The sequence below is a fragment of the Eretmochelys imbricata genome, chromosome 8 (assembly GCF_965152235.1).
Source record: "Eretmochelys imbricata isolate rEreImb1 chromosome 8, rEreImb1.hap1, whole genome shotgun sequence".
Taxonomy (NCBI): domain Eukaryota; kingdom Metazoa; phylum Chordata; order Testudines; family Cheloniidae; genus Eretmochelys; species Eretmochelys imbricata.
In genome coordinates, this window is record NC_135579.1 from 87578571 (window position 1) to 87601220 (window position 22650).

A 22650-nucleotide genomic window follows, 5' to 3' on the forward strand; every position below is an offset into this window, starting at 1 on the left:
CCTGTTATAATTAGCCATTAAAGCAGAAGATGTATTCTTTGTAAGTATGCTTATCTTTCAAATTTTGACAGATTATCTTCTGAGATTGTTTTGAAACACAATATGGAATAGCCAATTGTATAGCAAAAATTAATACAAAAGCAAACAGAAATAAGTCATTTTAAGAGTATTTGGCTATTGAACTTCAAGTACTTCAAGGTTTTCATGCCAAGTCTTTAATACAAAACTGTACTAAATACTAACATGCTCCCTTTATGAAAAAGTAAATTATCTCAATATCTGCCCTGTATCATTGTTGTGCTGCACCTCTAAAAGCACATAGCAATGTAAAAGGCTGTAGTTGAGATGAGAATCCCCACTTGCATGCTTCAGAGGTGCCTCACCCATGTCAATCTAGCTATGATTGTAGTGTAAGAGATTTAAGATTTAAAATATAAATAAGAGAAAAGTGAGGTCTAAGAATGTGACCTTCACTCAGGTGAACAGTGCTCACACTCATGGGTACAATCATAAAACTAAAGTCAATGACAGTTATAAGTGAGCAACGGTTGCAGATCTGGACCTTTCAATATTTCTTTGAAATTATTTTTACCCAACTAAATTATTTAAAAAACTCTTCCAGCCTTCAGACTCTGAGAAATGTAATGCCTGCAGCAGCTAATCTACACCCAGGGCCCAACTGGTTTTCAGCACTTTCCTGTAACTACCTGACCTCAATAGGTTGAAGGACTGAAGCACATCACCCTTCCATGAGCCATAGGGTGATTAATTAAGTGAATTGTGAGGAGAACAGCTGAAAGCTTTGCCAGCTATTTTGTTACAAGTTTTGTATCTGTCAACCTGTCCTTCAAACCAGACAAAGAGCAATATTTTGCAAAGGTAATACTCAAACATGTTGGCCTAGTTCATTCAAGGTCTTTCCTTGCAGGAATAGGCATAGACCTGATAAAGGACCCTTATAGTAGAAAGTATAGTGGAAAGGATGCCATCTTGGAAGCTGCCCACAACCAGCTAGGGTCTGCCAGGTGATGTGCTGATTTAGCACAACTCCCCTGTCCCTACTTAGACCTAGAAATTGGGAATATTACAAACACTATCCTGCAAACAGTAAATTTCAAGAGCCACACAAGGGGTGCCACTGAAACCTTAATAAGCAATGTAATTTTAGTTAAAAGGTACCATCTGACATACACATTTTCAACCTCTTTCCCTCTTGTTAACAATCAGGAATGAAGTTTATGATAACAGAGGGAACACAGTCAAAGTGATACTTGACAACAGGGTAAAACAGATGTGTAATTCAGAAGTTTAATTTTCATTGTTCAGAGTTTGGCCACAGCAGCTTATCATATGAATTTAGTTAGGGTTCCAATAACCTCATCACTCACTGAGGCTCCACTCATATTCTCCCTGGATGTGTAGAGTATGAAGGCAATGGACCTTTATGGGTCTGCTGTGTCCCCTGGAAGCCATGGGGCTATGCCCAACACATACTCTACTTGAGAGAAAAGTAACCCACACCTTAAGAAGTCCTCGGTTTCATTATGTCATTTTAACCACATATTTGATCAATCATCCCAAAGTTGGGGAAGGATGGACTGGATAACAAAATATCACCTGATAAGATACTAGATGCTGGAAGAAGCCTGTAACTTAAAGAAGCCCTCTCACACCATGATTTAGTTATTACTTTTCTGCATTGTTTCCCCCTCTTTCACTTGTTACAGTTTTTCCTACTTCACTTTGACTGTGTAGATCCACCAGAAGGATAGCTACAGATGAGATAAATGAAGGGAAATTAATGCTTTCCAATCTTTCCGACAGATGCATTTTTCCTCAAGTATTTTCTTGACTTCACCTATCATTTTTTAAAAAATATATATTGTTTAAAGCACCAAAGAATACTAGGAGAGTGGTGATGATTTGGTACTGAATATCACCAGGATATTTTTAAAAATTACCTCACATTGACGTGTAATTTGCATTAAGGAAGGTAGGTATCAGGCCTGAATCTACATTTTTTGCACACCAAAAATGCTCCCTGCAATCAGTGTGTCTTTTGGGTGTGCCAGAAGTGCAGTTTGGGTCTCATCATATAATAACACAACAACTTTGTTGATAAGCAATCATCAATTTGTTTGATTTTGTGATAAGAACAACAGTGAACAAGGTAGCTGTTCCATGTACTTATGTTTGTTGTAGTAATTGCCAGGATTTATATGACATGCATTCTGGAAGTCACTCAAATGATATTCATTACATGAGTTACATCAGAATACTTTCTTACAATAGTTTGCATTCAACAGTGCAGTGCATGTGCTACAAAATACAAAAGTTTTCCTTTGCTCAAGTATTTCCACCATATTGTGTATGTGAACTGAGACCTGCTAAAAACAGTGTTTCCTGAAATTGGAAACACTCTACCCAATTGCTTCTTTAGCACAGTACCACTTAGTTCCATTCTAGAAAGTCCCAACTCTAGGTCACTACTGCAGATATATTTTGCCATCCTGGGTGGAGAAAGGGAACCAGACTCAGTAAACAAGATACAGCAGCTCTGACTGACAGAGCCACCCAGGAAGAAGTAGTGAAACAAGATTGGAGACCCAACCTAGCCTCATCTCCCTGTCTCCCTCTAACTCTCCATAAAGGGCCAGCCACTCTGATACCATCCTTCCCATCTGACAAGTTAGTTAGTTTTCTGCTCTCGTGTCATTTTCAGCCAGCACGTGTGCAAATAATATCTCCGGGTCATGAATGACACACATCTCTAGAGATGAGTGATTTTTCTCTCTATGGGCTCAATCCAGCAAAGCACTTAAGCAATGGGAAACCATTGAGACTATTCAGAGTTCTTAATGTTAAACACATGTTTAAATGTTTGGATTGGGGCTACACTGTTCAGCATCTCACAGAGCTGAACCCTAAATATCTCTTTGAGTCTAGGCTGATAGTGACTAACCACCACCACCACCACCTTTTTGGCACCAACTGCTTTGTGGCAGTCCTATTAAGGCAATTATCAAACAGGTGACAGACTGCTCTCTATGTCATTATAACATCCGACTCCAGAGAGAGTCAGTTCTCGCCTTCTCATTGTTGATTTTTATATTACAATAATATGTTCCAGTGGGTACCATGGCTACCACTTTTTGAGAAAGACCCAGCAGGAAACTGTCTAAAATAATGAATGAGTCAGAAAAAGGAAGCACAGATTGAAGTTATAGGTACAATGCTCATTCTATGGAAGAAAATTACTTCACCTCTAATACTGCCAGGCCCCTAAATTTAACAAGCACAATCATTCAAAAATGATATAGCAGTATTAGCTGTCTACCCTAGTGTTCTGCAAATCCACCTCTTAGAGCTGCAGTATCTCTCTTTTGAGACCTAATTAAGGCTTCTTGAGAAACTATATTTAACAGAAAGTTGGCAAAAGACCAGAGGATTCCTTTCAATTCTGAACAATTCAATCACTGAGATAATATCTTAATGACAGGATTCTTTTTTAAAAAATGCACACTGCAAAAAGCCACCAAAGTGCCAACTAGTGCATGAACCATCTGGATAGTGTCCAATATAATTTCTATCATCTTCAGATCTACCTGGCTTTAAATATTACTGCTATATAGACTGTCTCATAGGATTCATGAAACCTTCTATTGCTATACACCAATGCACATCACATAAATCCAGTGACCCTCCATCAGGTAAGCTATTTCAAGCCAAAATTCAGCTTTCATTGCTTACTGTTGTAATGCTGCAGAATTTAGAATTTTTTTAAATGTCATACCAACAGTTAATTAAGTTATTTTTGAAAGATCCTGCAAAAAACAAATACAGGCTAGAGTGGGTACTTGTTAAAGCTCTAATTATACAGAGTAGAGACTAAAGCAGTTCTACGGGCCTTAACATATTTGGTATTGAGTCAGAATACACTTAAATCTATAAAAAGAACAGGAGTACTTGTGGCACCTTAGAGACTAACAAATTTATTTGAGCATAAGCTTCCTGTTCTTTTTGCGGATACAGACTAACACGGCTGCTACTCTGAAACCTGTCAACTTAAATCTATGTATTTTTGGAGACGTATAATGAGCTATTCAAGACAGCTTTATAATGAAGTCTTCAGGATAGAGCAGACCTAAGAACACTGCCTGAAGTAAAGCAGGGTTTGCTGAAGAGGGCTTTACCAGAGTGAGGAGTGTTGGAATGCTCTGCCCACCATACTAAGCTACAGAGTGAGTTTCCTGTGGCTCACAAGTGAGATCCACTTGCAACATTTTGCTATTTGTACAGAGGTTCTCTAACTTCATTCTGGTGTGCAGCAGTTCTGTATCTAATGAATCAGAAAAAAAATCTATGTTCTATCAACAAGAACGTATTTGGATTTAGAGCTTTTAAATAAATGCCCAGTCCAAGCTCTGGTCACCTTTATGTAAATTAAAATGCTATAATATAAAAATATTCAAATATCACATTTCATATGATTGGTATACAATCACTATACTTACCATAAATACCTACCTAAAAACAAAGATAAAAATAAAATAAAATCTCCACCAAAGCAAGCATCTGAATGAACTCCATAATTTAGGTACCTGTTTGTTTTCACTACTGCTTATTAAACTCAGGTTAAACATATGGAAAATGTTTAAAAAACAGATAATTTCAAAAGGAATATGATTTAGCAAAATACTAACTGTTTTATGTTAATTTTTTAAAATTGTATAGGTAGAGCACATTGTCAGGCTCTCTTACACAAGACACACTATTCATATCCTGAAAAACTGTATTGCTTGAACAAACTCGTTCTTTAAAAATCCTACTGCATGCAGATGTGGTATTAAATTCTAGCAGACAATACAGTATATTCTAAAAATTCCTACAAGCATTCATTTGATCCACATTGCAGCAGTAAAAACGGTAGAGGGGAAAAATACTTTTAACACAGAAGTGTCAGCTCTATATCAGTTTTCTATAAAAAAAGAATGCATATTGTCAAGGTTCCTTCCCCACTCTGAACTCTAGGGTACAGATGTGGGGACCTGCATGAAAGATCCCCTAAGCTTATTCTTACCAGCTTAGGTTAAAAACTTCCTCAAGGTACAAACTTTGCCTTGTCCTTGAACCCTATGCTGCCACCACCAAGTGTGTTAAACAAAGAACAGGGAAAGAGCCCACTTGGAGACATCTTCCCCCCAAAATATTTCCCCAAGCCTTATACCCCCTTTCCTGGGGAAGGTTTAATAAAAATCCTCACCAATTACTAAGTGAACACAGACCCAAACCCTTGGATCTTAAGAACAATGAAGTTCTTAAAAGAAGAATTTTAATTAAAGAAAAAGTAAAAGAATCACCTCTGTAAAATCAGGATGGTAAATACCTTACAAGGTAATCAGATTCAAAACATAGAGAATCCCTCTAGGCAAAACCTTAAGTTACAAAAAGACACAAAAACAGGAATATACATTCCATTCAGCACAACCTATTTTACCAGCCATTTAACAAAAGGAAATCTAACGCATTTCTAGCTAGATTACTTACTAACTTAACAGAAGCTCTGACCTGCATTCCTGACCTGGTCCCGGCAAAAGCATCACACAGATAGACAGACCCTTTGTTTCCCCCGCTCCAGCTTTGAAAGTATCTTGTCTCCTCATTGGTCATTTTGGTCAGGTGCCAGCGAGGTTATCTTAGCTTCTTAACCCTTCACAGGTGAAAGGGTTTTGCCTCTGGCCAGGAGGGATTTTATAGTTCTGTATACAGAAAGGTGGTTACCCTTCCATTTATATTTATGACACGCCCCCCCCCCCCACCAAAATCACAGATAGGGTGAAACGCTGGCTGTGATTTCTTCCTGGAGCTCTAAGAGAAAACAGAGTAAATAAGACACATGCACCTCTAAATATACTACCAAGTGTATAAAGACTAACAATATTTTCCACATCTCAAGGAAGATTTTAACCAGTTGATTCTGGGAAACTTTCACGGGAGAGTGCATCTGCCACTTTGTTAGAAGTTCCTGAGATGTGTTGGATGTCGAAATCAAAATCTTGGAGAGCTAAACTCCACCGAATATGTTTTTTGTTATTTCCTGTGGCAGTATGAAGCCACTGTAGCACAGCATGGTCAGTTTGCAGATGGAAATGCCGTCCCCAAACGTATGGGCATAGCTTTTCCAGAGCGTAGACAATGGCGTAACATTCTTTTTCACTGACTGACCAGTTGCTTTCCCTCTCAGACAACTTCTTGCTGAGAAACGCTACAGGATGGAATTCTTGATCCGGTCCTTCCTGCATTAAAACTGCTCCCACACCATGCTGGGACGCATCTGTAGTTACTAGGAACGGTTTGTCAAAGCCTGGGACCCTTAGCACAGGGTCAGACATGAGTGTCACTTTAAGCTGGTTAAAGACCTTCTGACACTCTTCGGTCCACTGAACGGCATTTGGCTGTTTCTTTTTGGTTAGGTCTCTCAGTGGGGCGGCGATTTGGCTGTATTGCAGTACAAATCGCCTGTGATATCCGGCCAAGCCTAAGAAGGATTGGACCTGTTTCTTTGACTTTGGGACAGGCCACTTTTGGATAGCATCCACTTTGGCCTGTAGGGGGTTGATAGTTCCTTGACCCACCTGGTGTCCAAAGTAAGTCACTCTGTTGAGGCCTATTTGACACTTCTTAGCCTTAACAGTTAGTCCTGCCTCCCTAATGCAGTCGAAGACTTTTTGTAGATGTTCCAGGTGTTCTGCCCAGGAATCCGAAAATATGGCTACATCGTCAAGGTAGGCGACTGCATATTCTCCCAATCCCACTAGGAGACCATCTACAAGTCTTTGGAAGGTGGTGGGTGCATTCCGCAGCCTGAAAGGGAGCACATTAAATTCTTACAGCCCGACATGTGTGATGAAGGCTGACATTTCCTTGGCGGATTCATCTAGCGGTACCTGCCAGTACCCTTTAGTTAAGTCCAAGGTAGAGATGAACTGGGCCCGTCCCAGTTTCTCCAATAGTTCATCTGTGCGTGGCATTGGATGGTTGTCTGGGCGAGTCACAGCATTTAGCTTACGGTAGTCCATGCAAAAACGTATCTCCCCATCTGGTTTGGGAACTAGAACCACTGGAGATGCCCATGCACTGCCTGAGGGGCGGATTACACCCATCTGTAGCATATCCTGGATCTCCCGTTCTATAGCAGTTTTAGCTTGAGGAGACACCCGGTAAGGTTGGGCTTTAATTGGGTGAGCATTGCCTGTGTCAATGGAGTGGTATGTCCATTCAGTCAGTCCTGGGGTGGCTGAGAACGTTGGCGCGTAGCTAGTGCACAGCTCCTTGATCTGCTGTCGCTGCATACGCCCAAGGATCATGGAGAGGTTCACCTCTTCCACGCCACCATCACTTTTCCCTTCGTAGTCGACACCTTCAGGCCACTCAGCGTCATCTCCTCCCTGGGCTGTAAAGTGACAAACCTTTAATTCTCTGGAATAAAAGGGCTTTAGAGAATTAATATGGTACACCTTAGGCTTTCGGTTGGAGGTGGGGAATGCTAGGAGATAATGAACTGCTCCCAGGTGCTCCTGGACCGTGAATGGCCCTTCCCACGACACTTCCATTTTATGGGCCTGGAGCGCCTTCAAGACCATGACCTGGTCCCCACTTTAAAAGAACACTCTCTGGCTTGTTTATCATACCAGGCTTTTTGCTCTTTTTGAGCATCTTGTAGGTTTTCTTTAGCAAGGGCTAAAGAGGTTCGGAGGGTGTTTTGTAGGTTGGTTACAAAGTCCAGAATGTTAGTTCCTGGAGAAGGTGTAAACCCCTCCCATTGCTGCTTCACCAACTGTAATGGCCCCTTAACCTCGCGGCCATATACAAGTTCAGATGGTGAAAACCCTAAACTGGGATGTGATACAGCTCTGTAGGCAAAGAGCAACTGCTGCAACACTAGGTCCCAATCACTGGAGTGCTCATTTACGAATTTATGTATCATGGCCCCCAAAGTTCCATTAAATTTCCCCACCAGGCCATTTGTTTGATGATGGTAAGGGGTGGCAACCAAGTGATTCACCCATGAGCTTCCCAAAGGCTTTCCATAGTTCCTGCCAGGAAATTAGTTCCTGCATATGTGAGGATGTTGGAGGGCCAACCTACCCTGGCAAAAATGTCTGTTAGTGCCTGGCACACACTTTTAGCCCTGGTGTTGCTTAGAGCTACTGCTTCCGGCCATCGGGTGGCAAAATCCATGGAAGTCAGGATGTACTGCTTTCCTCTGGGTGTCTTTTTTGGAAAAGGACCCAGAATATCCACAGCTACTTGCTGAAATGGAACCTTAATGATGGGGAGTGGCTGGAGAGGGGCTTTGACCTGGTCTTGGGGTCTTCCCACTCTTTGGCATACCTCACAAGACCGGACGTAGATAGAAACATCCTTGCCCATTCCCTCCCAGTGGAATGACCTCCCCAAATGGTCTTTGGTCCTGTTCACCCCAGCATTGCCACTAGGATGATCGTGGGCTAAGCTGAAGAGCTTTACCTGGTACTTAGTTGGAACTACCAACTGTCTCTGAGGATTTCAGTCTTCCTGGTGTCCAACAGAAAGAGTTTCCTTGTATAAAAGTCCTCTTTCTACAACAAACCTGGATCGGCTTGCTCCATACGGCCATCTAAGCTCTCCGGAGGCTTTCATCTGCTTCCTATTCGGTCTCGAACTGTTCTCTTGATGCTGGAGACATCGATTCCTCATTGGATTGTGGACCTAGGCTTGGTCCCCCTGGAAGCAATGCAGGTGATAGGGCTGTTTCCGCTGACTGTGAACAGCTCTCTGCTGGTGCACTATGTTGGGGTTCAGGTTCCGGCTGAGCCTTTTGTGTAGGGTTATCGGCTGCTGCCGGTTCCGGTTCTGGGACTGGCTCTGTCTGGGTCTCTGGGACTCTATCCACTACTGCTGTTGCAGACGTTGGCGTGGGGTCCGGGTTCATCACCTCTGACCGGGTCCTGGTAGAAGTTTCCAGAACAGAGCTAGGTGGGACGGCTTGCTTAGCCTGGCTGCGGGTGACCATTCCCACCCTCTTGGCTAGCTTCACATGATTGGACAAGTCTTCCCCCAACAGCATGGGGATGGGATAATCATCATAGACTGCAAAAGTCCATGTTCCTGACCAGCTCTTGTCCTGGACCAGCAACTTGGCTGTAGGCTAGTCAAAAGAGTTTGACTTGAAGGGTTGAATCATCACTTGGATCTCTGTGTCGATTAAATTGGGGTCCACTAAGGAAGCATGGATAGCCGACACTTGTGCTCCAGTGTCCCTCCACGCGGTGACCTTCTTCCTGCCCACACTCACAGTTTCCCTCCACTCCGAGGGTATCTGGAAGGCATCTGGGCCTGAGGACCTCTGGTGTGATTCCGGGGCAATAAACTGTAATCTGTTGGGGTTCTTGGGGCAGTTGGCCTTTATATGCCCCGTCTTGTTACATTTAAAACATCGTCCAGCTGACGGGTCACTGGGGCGAGGTGTATTGGTGGAGAATGGTGTGGCAGGATGATAAGGTGTCTGGAGTGTTCCTTGGTGTGTAGTTGGGGCTTTGGGCTGTCCCCGGTAGTAGGGTGAGGTCGGAGGTTGTCCCTTCTGGTCTCTGCTCCAACTGCGATCAGGATTGTTCCTCTCTCCTCCCTCTACCCCTTTTGTTCCGGTTTGCCTCTTCTGATATTCACCCTAACTGCTATTAGTTTTTTTCTTTTCTGCCACCTCCACCCATTTGGCTCCAATCTCCCCCACCTCGGTTACAGTTGTGAGCTTCCCATCTAGGATGTATCTTTCTATTTCCTCAGGAACACCCTCTAAGAACTGCTCCATTTGCATTAGGAAGGGCAACTCTTCTGGAGATTTAACACTTGATCCTGATATCCAGGCATCCCAATGTTTCACAATGTGGTAGGCATGCCGGGTAAATGACACATCTGGTTTCCACCTTAGGGCTCTGAACTGCCGACGGGAATGCTCGGGTGTTAGCCCCATTCTGACTCTCGCCTTGGTTTTAAACAGTTCATACTTGTTCATGTGTTCCTTTGGCATTTCAGCCGCCACCTCGGCTAAGGGTCCACTGAGCTGCGGCCTCAGCTCTATCATGTATTGGTCTGTAGAGATGCGGTACCCAAGGCAGGCCCTTTCAAAGTTTTCTAAGAAGGCCTCGGTATCATCGCCTGCCTTGTAGGTGGGGAACTTTCTGGGATGGGAAGTGGTACCTGGAGAAGGATTGCTAGGGTTTGTTGGTATATTCTGCTGAGCCTTTGTCTTCTCCATCTCCAGTGCATGCTTCCTCTCTTTTTCCTTTTCCTCCTCAGCATGCTTCCTCTATTTTTCCTTTTCCTCCTTAGCATGCTTCCATTCTTTTTCCTTTACCTCCATAGTTCTCCTGTGGGCAGCCTCTTTTTCCTCCTCAGAATGCTTCCATTCTTTTTCCTTTACCTCCATTTCTCTCCTGTGGGCAGCCTCTAGGGCTGTTTCTGCCTCTTTCGCTGCCTCCAGTCTGGTTAACTCCAGTTTGTGTTATGCCTTGGTTTCTGTCATGTTAGCCTCTCTGTTTTTAACTAACTTTACACCCGAGAGTTAGAAAGAAAACAACAAAACAAAACAAAACAAACCTGGCTTGTAAAATTTTTGTGCTGTAATGTGATACCTATGTTCTCTGATAGCTATTCTCAGCCTACAGAAAATCCTTTGTCTCCAGGCAAATAGACAGAAAAACCCTCTAGTTGCTCTTAGCTTAAAAAAAAAAAAACACCTCTTCAGGTCTGTGAAAAACTTGTGAATTTCCCTGCAGGAGGTTAACTACCCTGCCTTTAGGTAGAGAAAACTCCAGCTCAAAAAGAAAGATCCCTTTTGTTATGCCTGCTGCTCTGGCCCCCAGGCAGAGACAAAGAAAACCTTTAACTGCTTTCAGCTTAAAACTTGCTTTCAAGCAGCCCAAAGGGAAAAAAAATGTCCTTTTAAAATCCCACTGTACTTCTGGTTCAAAATGATCCCAAAAAAATCTCAGATTGATCCCACCACTCTGCCAGCATGTCAAGGTTCCTTCTCCACTCTGAACTCTAGGATACTGACGTGGGGATTTTATAGTTATGTATACAGAAAGGTGGTTACCCTTCCCTTTATATTTGTGACACACATAATAGCGGTCTATTTGAAAAGTAGGTAGATCTTTTCACCCTTTTAGAGAAAGGTTTACATCTGTCTTGAATTTTGTAATGAATTTGAGCTTTAACTCCACAATAAACCCAAGACTAAATCAAAAAGCACTATGAACTCCAGTACAACTGACAGACCATATTGTATCAAGACCCAAATAACTTCTCATACAACTACGGAGTTAAGGAGTTATTGTAGAATACTGTTATGAGATTATTTACACAGTATTATCCACATTGTGCAATATGTACCTATGAAACTGTCATTCCTTTTGTTTTATGCAATATGTTCCACTCCTTTAAAAATTATAAGCAATGTTTGTGTGTGTAAAGTTTGGCAGCCATTTTGTTCTCAAAATTCAGTGGAGGCCATCACCGAAGAGACACACACTTCTTGAGAGAAGACTTTACTTTTTTTCTTTCTGGTTTTGTTGCTCTATTGATCTGAACTACAAATAATTTAGACTGAAAATATATCTTTGCTCTTTGTATATGGAAAACACAACAGATAATGGCATGTGATTTTCTGATTATATACACTAACACAACTCCATTGACTACATACATAGGATGAGAGTTAGGCCCATATTCTTAAATTAGTTCTCATTTCAGTAGGTTATCTTACTTTTGTATTTTTCAAACAATATGCATATGGCAAAGCAAGGCAGGTTTCTTCTACTTACTTTCCAATTGCATTGGGCAGTACTGTAAGCTGATTGTCATCTACTTTTAGCGTTGTAAGCCTTTTCAGCAATCCTACAAAACAGAGAAAGGTATTTTAAATGACAGATATGTGGGTAGAGAGGTGTGATAGAAAAGTAAAATATTTCTAGTTATGATTTTTTCATATATTCCCATAACTTGTTTATTTCCTTAAATAAACAAGGGTGTTTAATACCAAATTCATTTAGACCCTGATTCAGCCCAGCACTAAGTATATACTTATGTCCCATTGAAGTTAATGGAAATAAAATACGTGCTTAAAGTTAAACATGTGCTTAAATATTATCCTGAATAAGGGTGACTAAAGAACAAGCTTAAGTACTTTCCTGAATCAGTGCCTTAGGAGAATCTGTGCTAGTTTACAGAAAATACACACAATTTTCTTTCATAAATGTTAAGGGTATAATCAAACTGCTGTCTTTCCATTGACTTTGTTAGGAGTTGATCAGGCCCTGAGATTAAGTACTCAGAACTTAGTCTGTTCTAAGTACATATTGTACTATTAAGGAGTTATTGCAGCATACACATTATACCTCCAATCCTGAATGCACATGTGTACATGCTTAACTTCAAGTATGAATGGAGTTATTTAGGTGCTTAAAGTTAAGCACACACACAAATATATGCAGGACTGGGGTCTACATTCACAGATGGGGAATGTGAAACTCCTGTATTCCGATGGCAACAATAGCAGGAGTTAAGAGAAAAGAGTAATGGACTGACAAACAAACAACAAAACAACAAGAGTTTTTTGTCAAACTGGTTCCCTGAATGTCTGTGCGGTGCTAAGAAGGCTGCCGCGCAGCTTAGAGGGAACTTAGGTTGTGACCTAATTAAACCATCCATGGCCTCCTATCTTTCTTCCAGAGTGGACGGCCAATGCGGGAGCATTTCCTGTAGCATATTCATGAATGCAAGGAGGAGGGTGTCTGTTCCCTGTTGGTGCAGATGTGAGAGGCCCAGCACCCCCTTATTTAGCTTTCCTTCAAATCCTTCAAAGGGATACTTTACTTCAAATCTTTGTCCAATTTATTTTATTTGATAACCATATTCCTTCCATACCAGGTACCTGCACTGGACATCTGCCACGGCGAGTCGCCAGAAAATGCTTGGCTGCCTCCCCGCCACCCTAGCTGGATTCCCAGATATCCACAGATTCCTTCCATATTTGCATCCTGTGTCTGCTCCCAGGCTGCCAAAGAGCATTCAAGGTGCTTCAGCTGGTCCCATCCTGGTACCGAGTGCTTTTCTGTGGCTGCATGTAAATATCCCACCACACTTCCAGCAGAAAGGATAATACAGTGACATTGTTCTGACCTGGCCCCAACTGCTTCCTGCCCTTCCTGTCTAACCCTATAAACTTTCCCTCTTTTCCCAGTTTGCTGTCAAGGAGCTCTTAAAGGGGCAATGCTCCTTTTCTTTCAGTTAACTGGAAGACCAACTTGCATAATGGTTGCTATGTGCACAGTGGTAGGGTGATTAACAAATTGTTTTAATTAGTCTTTTACAAATCAAATTTCTACATGCTAAATTCTGTTTTAACTATTACCAGCATAGAACTGGAGAAATGTTATTAATTCCATGCCTATTTTGGATTTAGCAAACAGATCAGGATTTGTCCCTAAAATTTTATTTTAATTTCAGTGTCAAAGGTTTTTAAATTATACATTTGTAATCTTACATTCAAAGTAAAACTCAGAGCTAACAAAAGTGTCTCAGATGATTAACTGTGGATTTAGACACCAAATCAGCAAGCATTTGCCTATTTGGAAGCATAGTCCCAATGAAGTCAAGTTAGGTATGTGCTTAAGTACTTTGCTGAATCAGGGAAAGACATGAAAAGAAATTATGAAAATCTAATACAATCAAAATGACTACATAAATAAAAATTTAATTTTTAATGAAGATAAAATATTTCCATATATTTAACTGAAAATGGCCTTGATACAGCTAAACTCTTAAGCATGGGTTGAAAGTTAAGCATGTGCTTAAGTGCTTTGCTGAACGGAGGCCCAATATTTGCATTTGGCACTTAAAATTAAATTGTATTTGACACGTCTAAACTTTATAATACCAAATAAAGATGCTGACTGTGCATAGAAAATGAACACACTTAGATAAAAAGGACTCAGCTTGAATGTCATCTATCTACGTACCATGTCTAGTAATATGGCCTTCACTATTATCAGATTATTCTAAGTATATGGCATATTCTGATAAAAATAATACAAATGTTTTAGATTGAACAGTTGATAACTTTTTTTAAATAGTGGAAAATAAAGTAAGATTGCAAAGTAACAAAAAAGCAATTCTTTACAGGAATGTGCATATTTGTTTTGTAAGTATTTGTAATTGCAGAAGTAATAATAATTCCATTAGAAATTATATATAAACCAAATAGTCAAAAACAGAAAATAAAATATTTTGACCACGTCTTCTCCCATTTATACTGGTGCATTCTCGTTGGTGTCAGTTTCGGTTGCACCATTGTAACAGAGCAGGATTTGTCCCTTAGATTTTAAAGCAAATAGTATATATAAATGGACTGTCATACACACTATCAAATTTACATCAGAGCAACTTGACCAATAACATATTTCTTTACTGTAAAGTAGAGATGATCCAGAACTAAAACACCAGATCTCAGTTCCTCCAGACATGGGGGAAGTTTGTATTTCGATGCAGATCCTGATCCTGTCTTTGCAATTTGAACCAGAGCACCAATTCTAAACAACTCTTGAACTTGGGGGTCTGGATTCTAGCTTGGTAACTCAGGCTCATCTCTGCTGCAGAGGTATAAACAACACCGACAAATTTAAAAGCTTATCAATCAGCATCTACTCTTCTCACCTAGAGAATCTGGCAGTTGTTGTAACACATTGGATGACAATAGAAGATCTTCAAGTGCTTCACATCCTGATACGTCCAAGTCAACAGTTTCTATCCTGTTTTTTGCCATATCCAGGTACACCAGCTGTTTTAACTTCCCTATAGACTTAACGACATGGTATAAACAGGGTTAGCTGAGCAGATATGCATTCCATAGGAATCTCTAATGCTTAACAAAAATGTACAGTAGTAGCCAAGGCTTATCTTTTGCTATCTGAACATTTATTTTTACCCAGATTGCTGTTGCTTCAATAAAATAAATCTGATTTGAGAGCTTCCCTGTTCAGATAACCACAAAATGAAGGGCTGACATCTGAGAAAGTTGAAAACCATTGATGTTATTTCTAAAAATTATGTGATTATATAAAGTCTAATAAAATGGTGGTCATCAGCATTAAAAATCCTCTAAAATTTGCTATAATTCCAGGCAATTGGAAAATCAACTATTGCTTGTTTTTTGTTGTTTAGATGAACCAGCCCGATCAACTCCGCAAAATTTTTTTCCCCAAAAAATAAATAAATAAAAACCACAAAAGGTCATTGGTTCTTCAACTAGGGACCAATCCTAGGAACTCTTACTCACACAATCAGTCTATACTTATGTAAGGGTATGTCTACACTTAAAATGCTGTAGCTGCACCACTGTAAGGCTTCAGCGTACACACTTACTACAGCAATAGCAGGGGTTCTGCCATCACTGTAGCTAATCCACCTCCCCAAGAGGTGGAAGCTAGGTTGACAGACGAATTCTTCTATCAACCTAGCACTGTCTACACTGGGGGTTAGATAGACATAGTTATATCTCCCAGAGATGTGGATTTTTGACACCTCAGACAGATCTAGCATGCCAGTGTAAGTTTTCAGTGTAGACCAGCCCCAGTTGTCCTTGACCTCAATGTGAGACTAGATACGTGAATAAGTCTTTTTAGGGGTCAAGCCGATATGGTCTAAATTTTATACAGTTATGGATGCTGACTTAAAATCTGGCTGGATCTTAAAGCCAATAATTCACTGCCCAAATACAATGTTTCAACTGCAGCAATGCCATCAATGATCAATTTGGTTACCCTCAGGAATTCTGTAGCTTTCTGGGATCTCTCTCAAAATCTGTTTAACATTAAAGCGTTAGTAGCCTAAATTGAAGTTAGGTTGTTAGTACTTTCTAAAAAGCTATAACCCTGGTAAAAATGCCAGCTATACTTTTAAAGGTGTATCCATGACAAATCACATCTGACAAATCAAATGTAACATTTAGAAAGGAAATGATTTTTGTTCTGCTAGCGTAGCATTGGCACTTTAGTCATCACACAAAAGTGCACCTGGAAAAATTAACATAAGCAGAGCTTGTGATTTTTCCTAAGTTTATATCTATTAAACTTGCAGGTAGAATTAACATATTGAAAAAAATAAGCAGAGGTGGACCTACAGTAGCAACAAGATAATTGCCAAGTTATTGTGAGATAATGCAACACAGTAACATTAACATGAGCTATACGCAATTTTTTTTTCAAGTGCTGTTATAATCTACAGCAGTGGTTTTCAAACTTTTTTTCTGGCGGCCCACTTGAAGAAAATTGTTGATGCCTGTGACGCAATGGAGCTGGGGATGAGGGGTTTGGGATGTGGGATGGGGTCAGGGCTCGGGGCAGGGACAGGAATGAGGGTTTGGGAGGGGCTCAGGGCTGGGGTAAGGAATTGGGGCGCGGGCTTACCTCTGGTGGCTCCTAGTCAGTGGTGCAGTGGGGATGTTAAGGCAGGCTTGCTGCCTGTCCTGGCACCGCATACTGCGCTGTGCCCCAGAAGCAGCCAGCAGCAGGTCCGGCTCCTAGATGGAGGCATGCAAGCAGCTCCACATGGCTTTCGCCTGGAGGCACTGCCCGCCCCCAGCTCCCACTGGCCGGGAACCGGCATGCTCGCCATATGCACCGGTGCCGGAAGTTTTTCCCTTAGCAGTACCCATAGAGGGGAGTGCCCCTGGAGTGGCGCCTCCATGGTGGGAGTATAAGGGGAGCTGCACACTCCCCCCATCATCAGGTCCTTCTTGCCAGACAACTCCGACAGAGGGGAAGGAGGGTGGGATGTGGAATAGACATGAGCAACGCATCTTGAAGAACACCAGTTACGGAAAAGGTAACTGTCTTTTCTTCTTCGAGTGATTGCTCATGTGTATTCCACAATAGGTGATTCCAAGCTATATCTGTTGGAGGTGGATAGGAGTTCACAAATTCTCAGAATGGAGGACAGCCCTGCTGAACCCAGTGTCATTCCTGGTTTGGGAGATGATCACATAGAGCGAGGTGAACATGTGAACCAAAGACCACGTGGAGGCCCAACAAATGTCCTGGATGGGGACGTGGGCCAAGAAGGCAGCTGTCATAAATATAAAGGGAAGGGTAAACCCCTTTGAAATCCCTCCTGGCCAGGGGAAAGCTCCTCTCACCTGTAAAGGGTTAAGAAGCTAAAGGTAACCTCGCTGGCACCTGACCAAAATGACCAATGAGGAGACAAGATACTTTCAAAAGCTGGGAGGAGGGAGAGAAACAAAGGGTCTGTGTGTCTGTCTATATGCTGGTTTCTGCCGGGGATAGACCAGGAATGGAGTCTTAGAACTTTTAGTAAGTAATCTAGCTAGGTATGTGTTACATTATGATTTCTTTAAATGGCTGAGAAAAGGATTGTGCTGATTAGAATAACTATTTCTGTCTGTGTATCTTTTTTGTAACTTAAGGTTTTGCCTAGAGGGGTTCTCTATGTTTTTGAATCTAATTACCCTGTAAGATATCTACCATCCTGATTTTACAGGGGGGATTTCTTCATTTCTATTTACTTCTATTTTTATTAAAAGTCTTCTTGTAAGAAACTGAATGCTTTTTCATTGTTCTCAGATCCAAGGGTTTGGGTCTGTGGTCACCTATGCAAATTGGTGAGGCTTCTTATCCAACATTTCCCAGGAAAGGGGGGGTGCAAGTGTTGGGAGGATTGTTCATTGTTCTTAAGATCCAAGGGTCTGGGTCTGTAGTCACCTAGGCAAATTGGTGAGGCTTTTTACCAAACCTTGTCCAGGAAGTGGGGTGCAAGGTTTTGGGAAGTATTTTGGGGGGAAGGACGCGTCCAAACAGCTCTTCCCCAGTAACCAGTATTAGTTTGGTGGTGGTAGCGGCCAGTCCAAGGACAACGGGTGGAATATTTTGTACCTTGGGGAAGTTTTGACCTAAGCTGGTAAAGATAAGCTTAGGAGGTTTTTCATGCAGGTCCCCACATCTGTACCCTAGAGTTCAGAGTGGGGGAGGAACCTTGACAGCAGCTGACGAGGCCTGCGCTCAAGTTGAGTGCTCCTTCACAATCGGTGGTGGGGGGATACCCGCCAGCTCATAACGGGTACGGATGCACAAAGTGATCCGGTTGGAAAGCTGCTGAGTGGAGATCGAACGACTCCTCATGTGCTCAACTGAGGCAATGAACAGTTGCGAGGACTTTCTGAACTGCTTGGTAGAAAGCTCGAGGTAGAAAGCCAGAGCCCATCACACATCGAGCGTGTGGAGATGGCACTCCTCACTGGATGCGTGGGGCTTGGGGCAGAGGACCGGCAGAAAAATGTCCTGACCCATGTGATAGGCGGAGACCACCTTCGGGAGGAATGCAGGGTATGGGCAGAGCTAGACCTTGTCCTTATGAAAAAACGTGTGTGGAGGCTCGGAGGTCAGGGCGTGGAACGTGGAAGTACATGTCCTGCAGATCGAGGGCAGTGTACCAGTCCAGGGAGAAGATGATGGAGGCCAGGGAGACCATGTGGAACTTGAGCTTCACCATGTACTGGTTCAGACCTCGCAGGTCCAGGATGGGCCTGAGTCCTGCTTTGGTCTTTGGGATAAGGAAACAGCGGGAGTAGTACCCCTTGCCTTTGAACTCCCCGGGCACAACTTCCAGTACTCCTAGGCCCAGGAGCTGCTCCACCTCCTGCTCAAGCAGAGCTTCATGCAAGGGTTCCCACAGGAGGTCGGGGGTGGGGGATGGTTGGGCAGGGAGGAAGTAAACTGGAGGGTGTAGCCCCGGGAGATGCTGTTGAGGACCCATCGGTCCGAGGTCAACCGCGACCACTCTGGGAGGAAAGCACACAACCAATTGGAGAAGGGAAGCTTTATTGAGGATGGATCCTTGATGAGAACTGGCAGGGTGCCCCCGAGTATCCCGTCAAAAACGCCTTTTCCCTGCCTGCTTGCCCTTGGAGGACCCACGTTGGGGGGCAGGCCAAGACTGCCTCTGAGGGCGCCTTTTATAGTCCCATGACTTCTTATGGGCGGCCTTGTATTTCGGGTGGGTGGCCTGAGCGGGAGTCTGCTGCAGCTTGAACTTAGATTTAGCAGGAGCTGGAACATAGAGACCCAGAGTCTGCAGGTTCGTGAGGGAGTATTTCATGCCATGCAGCCTTGTATCCGTTTGCTCCGCAAGCAGAGCTTTGCCGTCAAATGGGAGATCCTGCATGGAGGTCTGCGCCTCACTGGACAGCCCAGAGAGCAGGAGCCATGACGCCCTTCTCATGGACACTGCGGAGGCCATGGACCGCACGGCTGTGTCCGCTGCATCCAAAACCCTGGCAGCCACTGTACCCTCCTCCACCAGCGATTTGAACTCCTTCCTATCATGCTCCTGGAGGGAGTCCTCGAACTTGGGCAGGGAGCCGCACAGATTGAATTCATACCAGCCCAGGAAAGCCTGGTATTTTGCCACTCCTAACTGGAAGCTCGAGGACGAATAAATTTTTCTTCCAAAACAGTCCAGCCTCCGTGAATCTTTATTTTTCAGGGTAGGGGCTGGCTGGCCCTGCCATTCCCTGTGGTTGACCGACTAGACCACCATGGAGTTGGGCGCCGGGTGGGTGTATAAGTACTCGTGTCCCTTGGCAGGTACAAAGTACTTGATTTCTGCCCTCTTAGAGATGGGGGCCAAGGAGGCCGGTGTTTGCCACAGCGCATTTGAAATTTTTGCCACCCCTTCATGGAGAGGCAAGGCTACCCTGCCTGGTGCCGAAGAGGACAGCACATTAAACAGGGAGTCCGAGGGCTCCTCCATCTCCTCTGCCTGGAGGTGGAGGCTTGATGCCACCTTTTTAAAGAGTTCTTCGTGGGCCCTAAAGTCCAGCAAGTTTGCAGATGACACTAAAGTGGGAGGAGAGGTAAATACGCTGGAGGGTAGGGATAGCATACAGAGGGACCTAGACAAATTGGAGGATTGGGCCAAAAGAAATCTGATGAAGTTCAGCAAGGACAAGTGCAGAGTCCTGCACTTAGGACGGAAGAATCCCATGCACCGCTACAGACTAGGGACCGAATGGCTCGGCAGCAGTTCTGCAGAAAAGGACCTCGGTGTTACAGTGGACGAGAAGCTGGATATGAGTCAACAGTGTGCCCTTGTTGCCAAGAAGGCCAATGGCATTTTGGAATGTATAAGTAGGGACATTGCCCCAGATCGAGGGACGTGATTGTTCTCCTCTATTCGACACTGGTGAGGCCTCATCTGGAGTACTGTGTCCAGTTTTGGGCCCCACACTACGAGAACGATGTGGAAAAATTGGAAAGAGTCCAGCGGAGGGCAACAAAAATGATTAGGGGACTGCAACACATGACTTATGAGGAGAGGCTGAGGGAACTGGGGATGTTTAGTCTACGGAAGAGAAGAATGAGGGGGGATTTGATAGCTGCTTTCAACTTCCTGAAAGGGGGTTCCAAAGAGGATGGCTCTAGACTGTTCTCAGTGGTGGCTGATGACAGAACAAGGAGTAATGGTCTCAAGTTGCAGTGGGGGAGATTTAGGTTGGATATTAGGAAAAACTTTTTCACTAGGAGGGTGGTGAAACACTGGAATGCATTACCAAGGGAGGTGGTGGAATCTCCTTCCTTAGAAGTTTTTAAGGTCAGGCTTGACAAAGCCCTGGCTGGGATGATTTAGTTGGGGATCGGTCCTGCTTTGAGCAGGGGGTTGGACTAGATGACCTCCTGAGGTCCCTTCCAACCCTGATATTCTATGATTCTATGAGTTTGAGGTGCAGCAGATAATACAGCATCTCCTGCAGCGGGGCCTGCTCAGCCTGAATATGCTGTTCTAGGCTCAGGACGTGAACCTTTTCCATTTGGCCAGGTAAATCACTCTGGTGGAGGATTTTCTGCTACCCAGTAAGACCTGCTGAACATGGGCCAAGCATGCCCGTTAGTCTATGCTTAACCATGCAGGAACCCAGCTGTCAAGTGCAGTGCCACCAGGTTTGGGTGCAAAAGGCTGCTGTGGTTCTAGGACAGCAGATCCAGCCAGAGGGGCAGCTGCAGTGGGATGGCTACCAAAAAGCTCAGCAACGTGCTGAACCAGTGCTGGCAAGGCCACGCGGGGGCTATTAGGAGAATTCTTGCTCTATCTTACTTGATCTTCACAAGGACCCTGTGAATCAACAGTACTGGCAGGAAGACATACATCAGTGCCCCCGACCACGGAATGAGAAAGGCATCTGATAGGGAGCACCTGTCCATCCCCTGGATCGAACAGAACACATGGCATTTTCTGTTCTGTCTGGACGCCAATAAGTCCACCTGGGGGTCCCCCACCTCTGGAAGATTATGCTGACTGCCTCGGATGGAGCGACCACTCGTGGTGAGATGAGAAAGTCCTGCTGAGGTGATCTTCTAAGACATTCCTGATTTCAGGCAGGTGTGCACGTATCATATTAATGGCATATCACACAAAAAAACCCAAAGGAAGACAGCTTCTTGACAAAGGGCCGAAGACTTGGCACTGCCTTGCCTGTTGATGTAATACATCGCGATAGTATTGTCTGTCAGGATCTGAACCTCTTTGCCCTTCAGAAGGGCCAAGAAAGCCTGACAGACCCGGCAAACCGCTCTGAGCTGTGGAGGGCCAGATCGTCCCACAACCAGCATCCCTGGGTGCTTATCTCGCCGAGGTGCACTCCCCAGACCAGGTCCGAAGCATCAGAGACCAGGGTCAGTGACGGAGACGGGATTGAGAAGGGGACTCCCTCCAACACCAACCTGGAGGTCCAACCACCAATCCAGGAATGACCTGATGTGGTCCAGCACCCTGATTTCCAGTCTAGGTTGTGCCTGTTGAGGATGTAGCCATGCTTACAGAGGCCAGAGATGGAGCTGAGCATGGCTGACCATGTATGTACACGTGGCCATGTGGCCCAATCACCACAGGCAGGTGTGAGCCATGGTGAGCAGGTGGTTCTTTACATAGGAGATCAGGTCCAACATGGCCTAAAACCACACTTCTGGAAGGAAGGCTCTCGCTTGTGTGGAGTCGAGAACCATCCCAATGAATTCTATTAGCTGGACCAGCATTAAAGGTGGATTTTTTCTTGTTTATTAACAATCCCAGGTCGCAGCAGGTGCAACGCAACAGATCGAGTTTCCTCTGCACTTGTGCCTGAGACCTGCCTTTGATGAGCCAGACGTTTCAGGTAAGCAGCCACTGGCGCCATACATTTTGTGAACACCCTCAGGACTGATGAGAGGCCAAAAGGCAGCGCTGTGAATTGAAAATGGCATCCGCCCACTATGAACCGGAGGAAACATCTGTGACCTTGGAATATGGAATTAAGCATCCTCCAAGTCAAGGGAAGTGTACCGGATCCAGGGAGGGGATGATGGAGGCCAGAGGGACCATGCAAAACTTTAAACTTTCTGAGAGACTTGTTGAGGTGACACAGGTCCAGAATGGGGGTGAGTCCCCCTTTTGCCTTCGGGATTAGGAAGTAGAGGAAATATAACCCTTTTCTCTTCATGTTCCGAGGGACCTCCTCCACCGCCCCAGGTGCAGGAAGTTCTCGACCTCTTGGACAAGGAGTTG

General features: G+C 43.8%; 1 protein-coding gene across 3 annotated transcripts in view; it reads right to left on the reverse strand.

The window, feature by feature from the left end:
• Positions 1-22650, reverse strand: part of LRRC7 (leucine rich repeat containing 7) — a 250821-nt gene that overhangs the window by 118281 nt on the left and 109890 nt on the right. For all 3 annotated transcript variants that reach the window (XM_077823907.1, XM_077823906.1, XM_077823904.1), the window contains exons 8-9: positions 14755-14899; positions 11865-11937 (exon numbers count right to left, since the gene is read on the reverse strand). In XM_077823907.1, coding sequence (XP_077680033.1) covers positions 11865-11937; positions 14755-14899 — 218 coding nt within the window. The remainder of the gene's footprint in view (positions 1-11864; positions 11938-14754; positions 14900-22650) is intronic.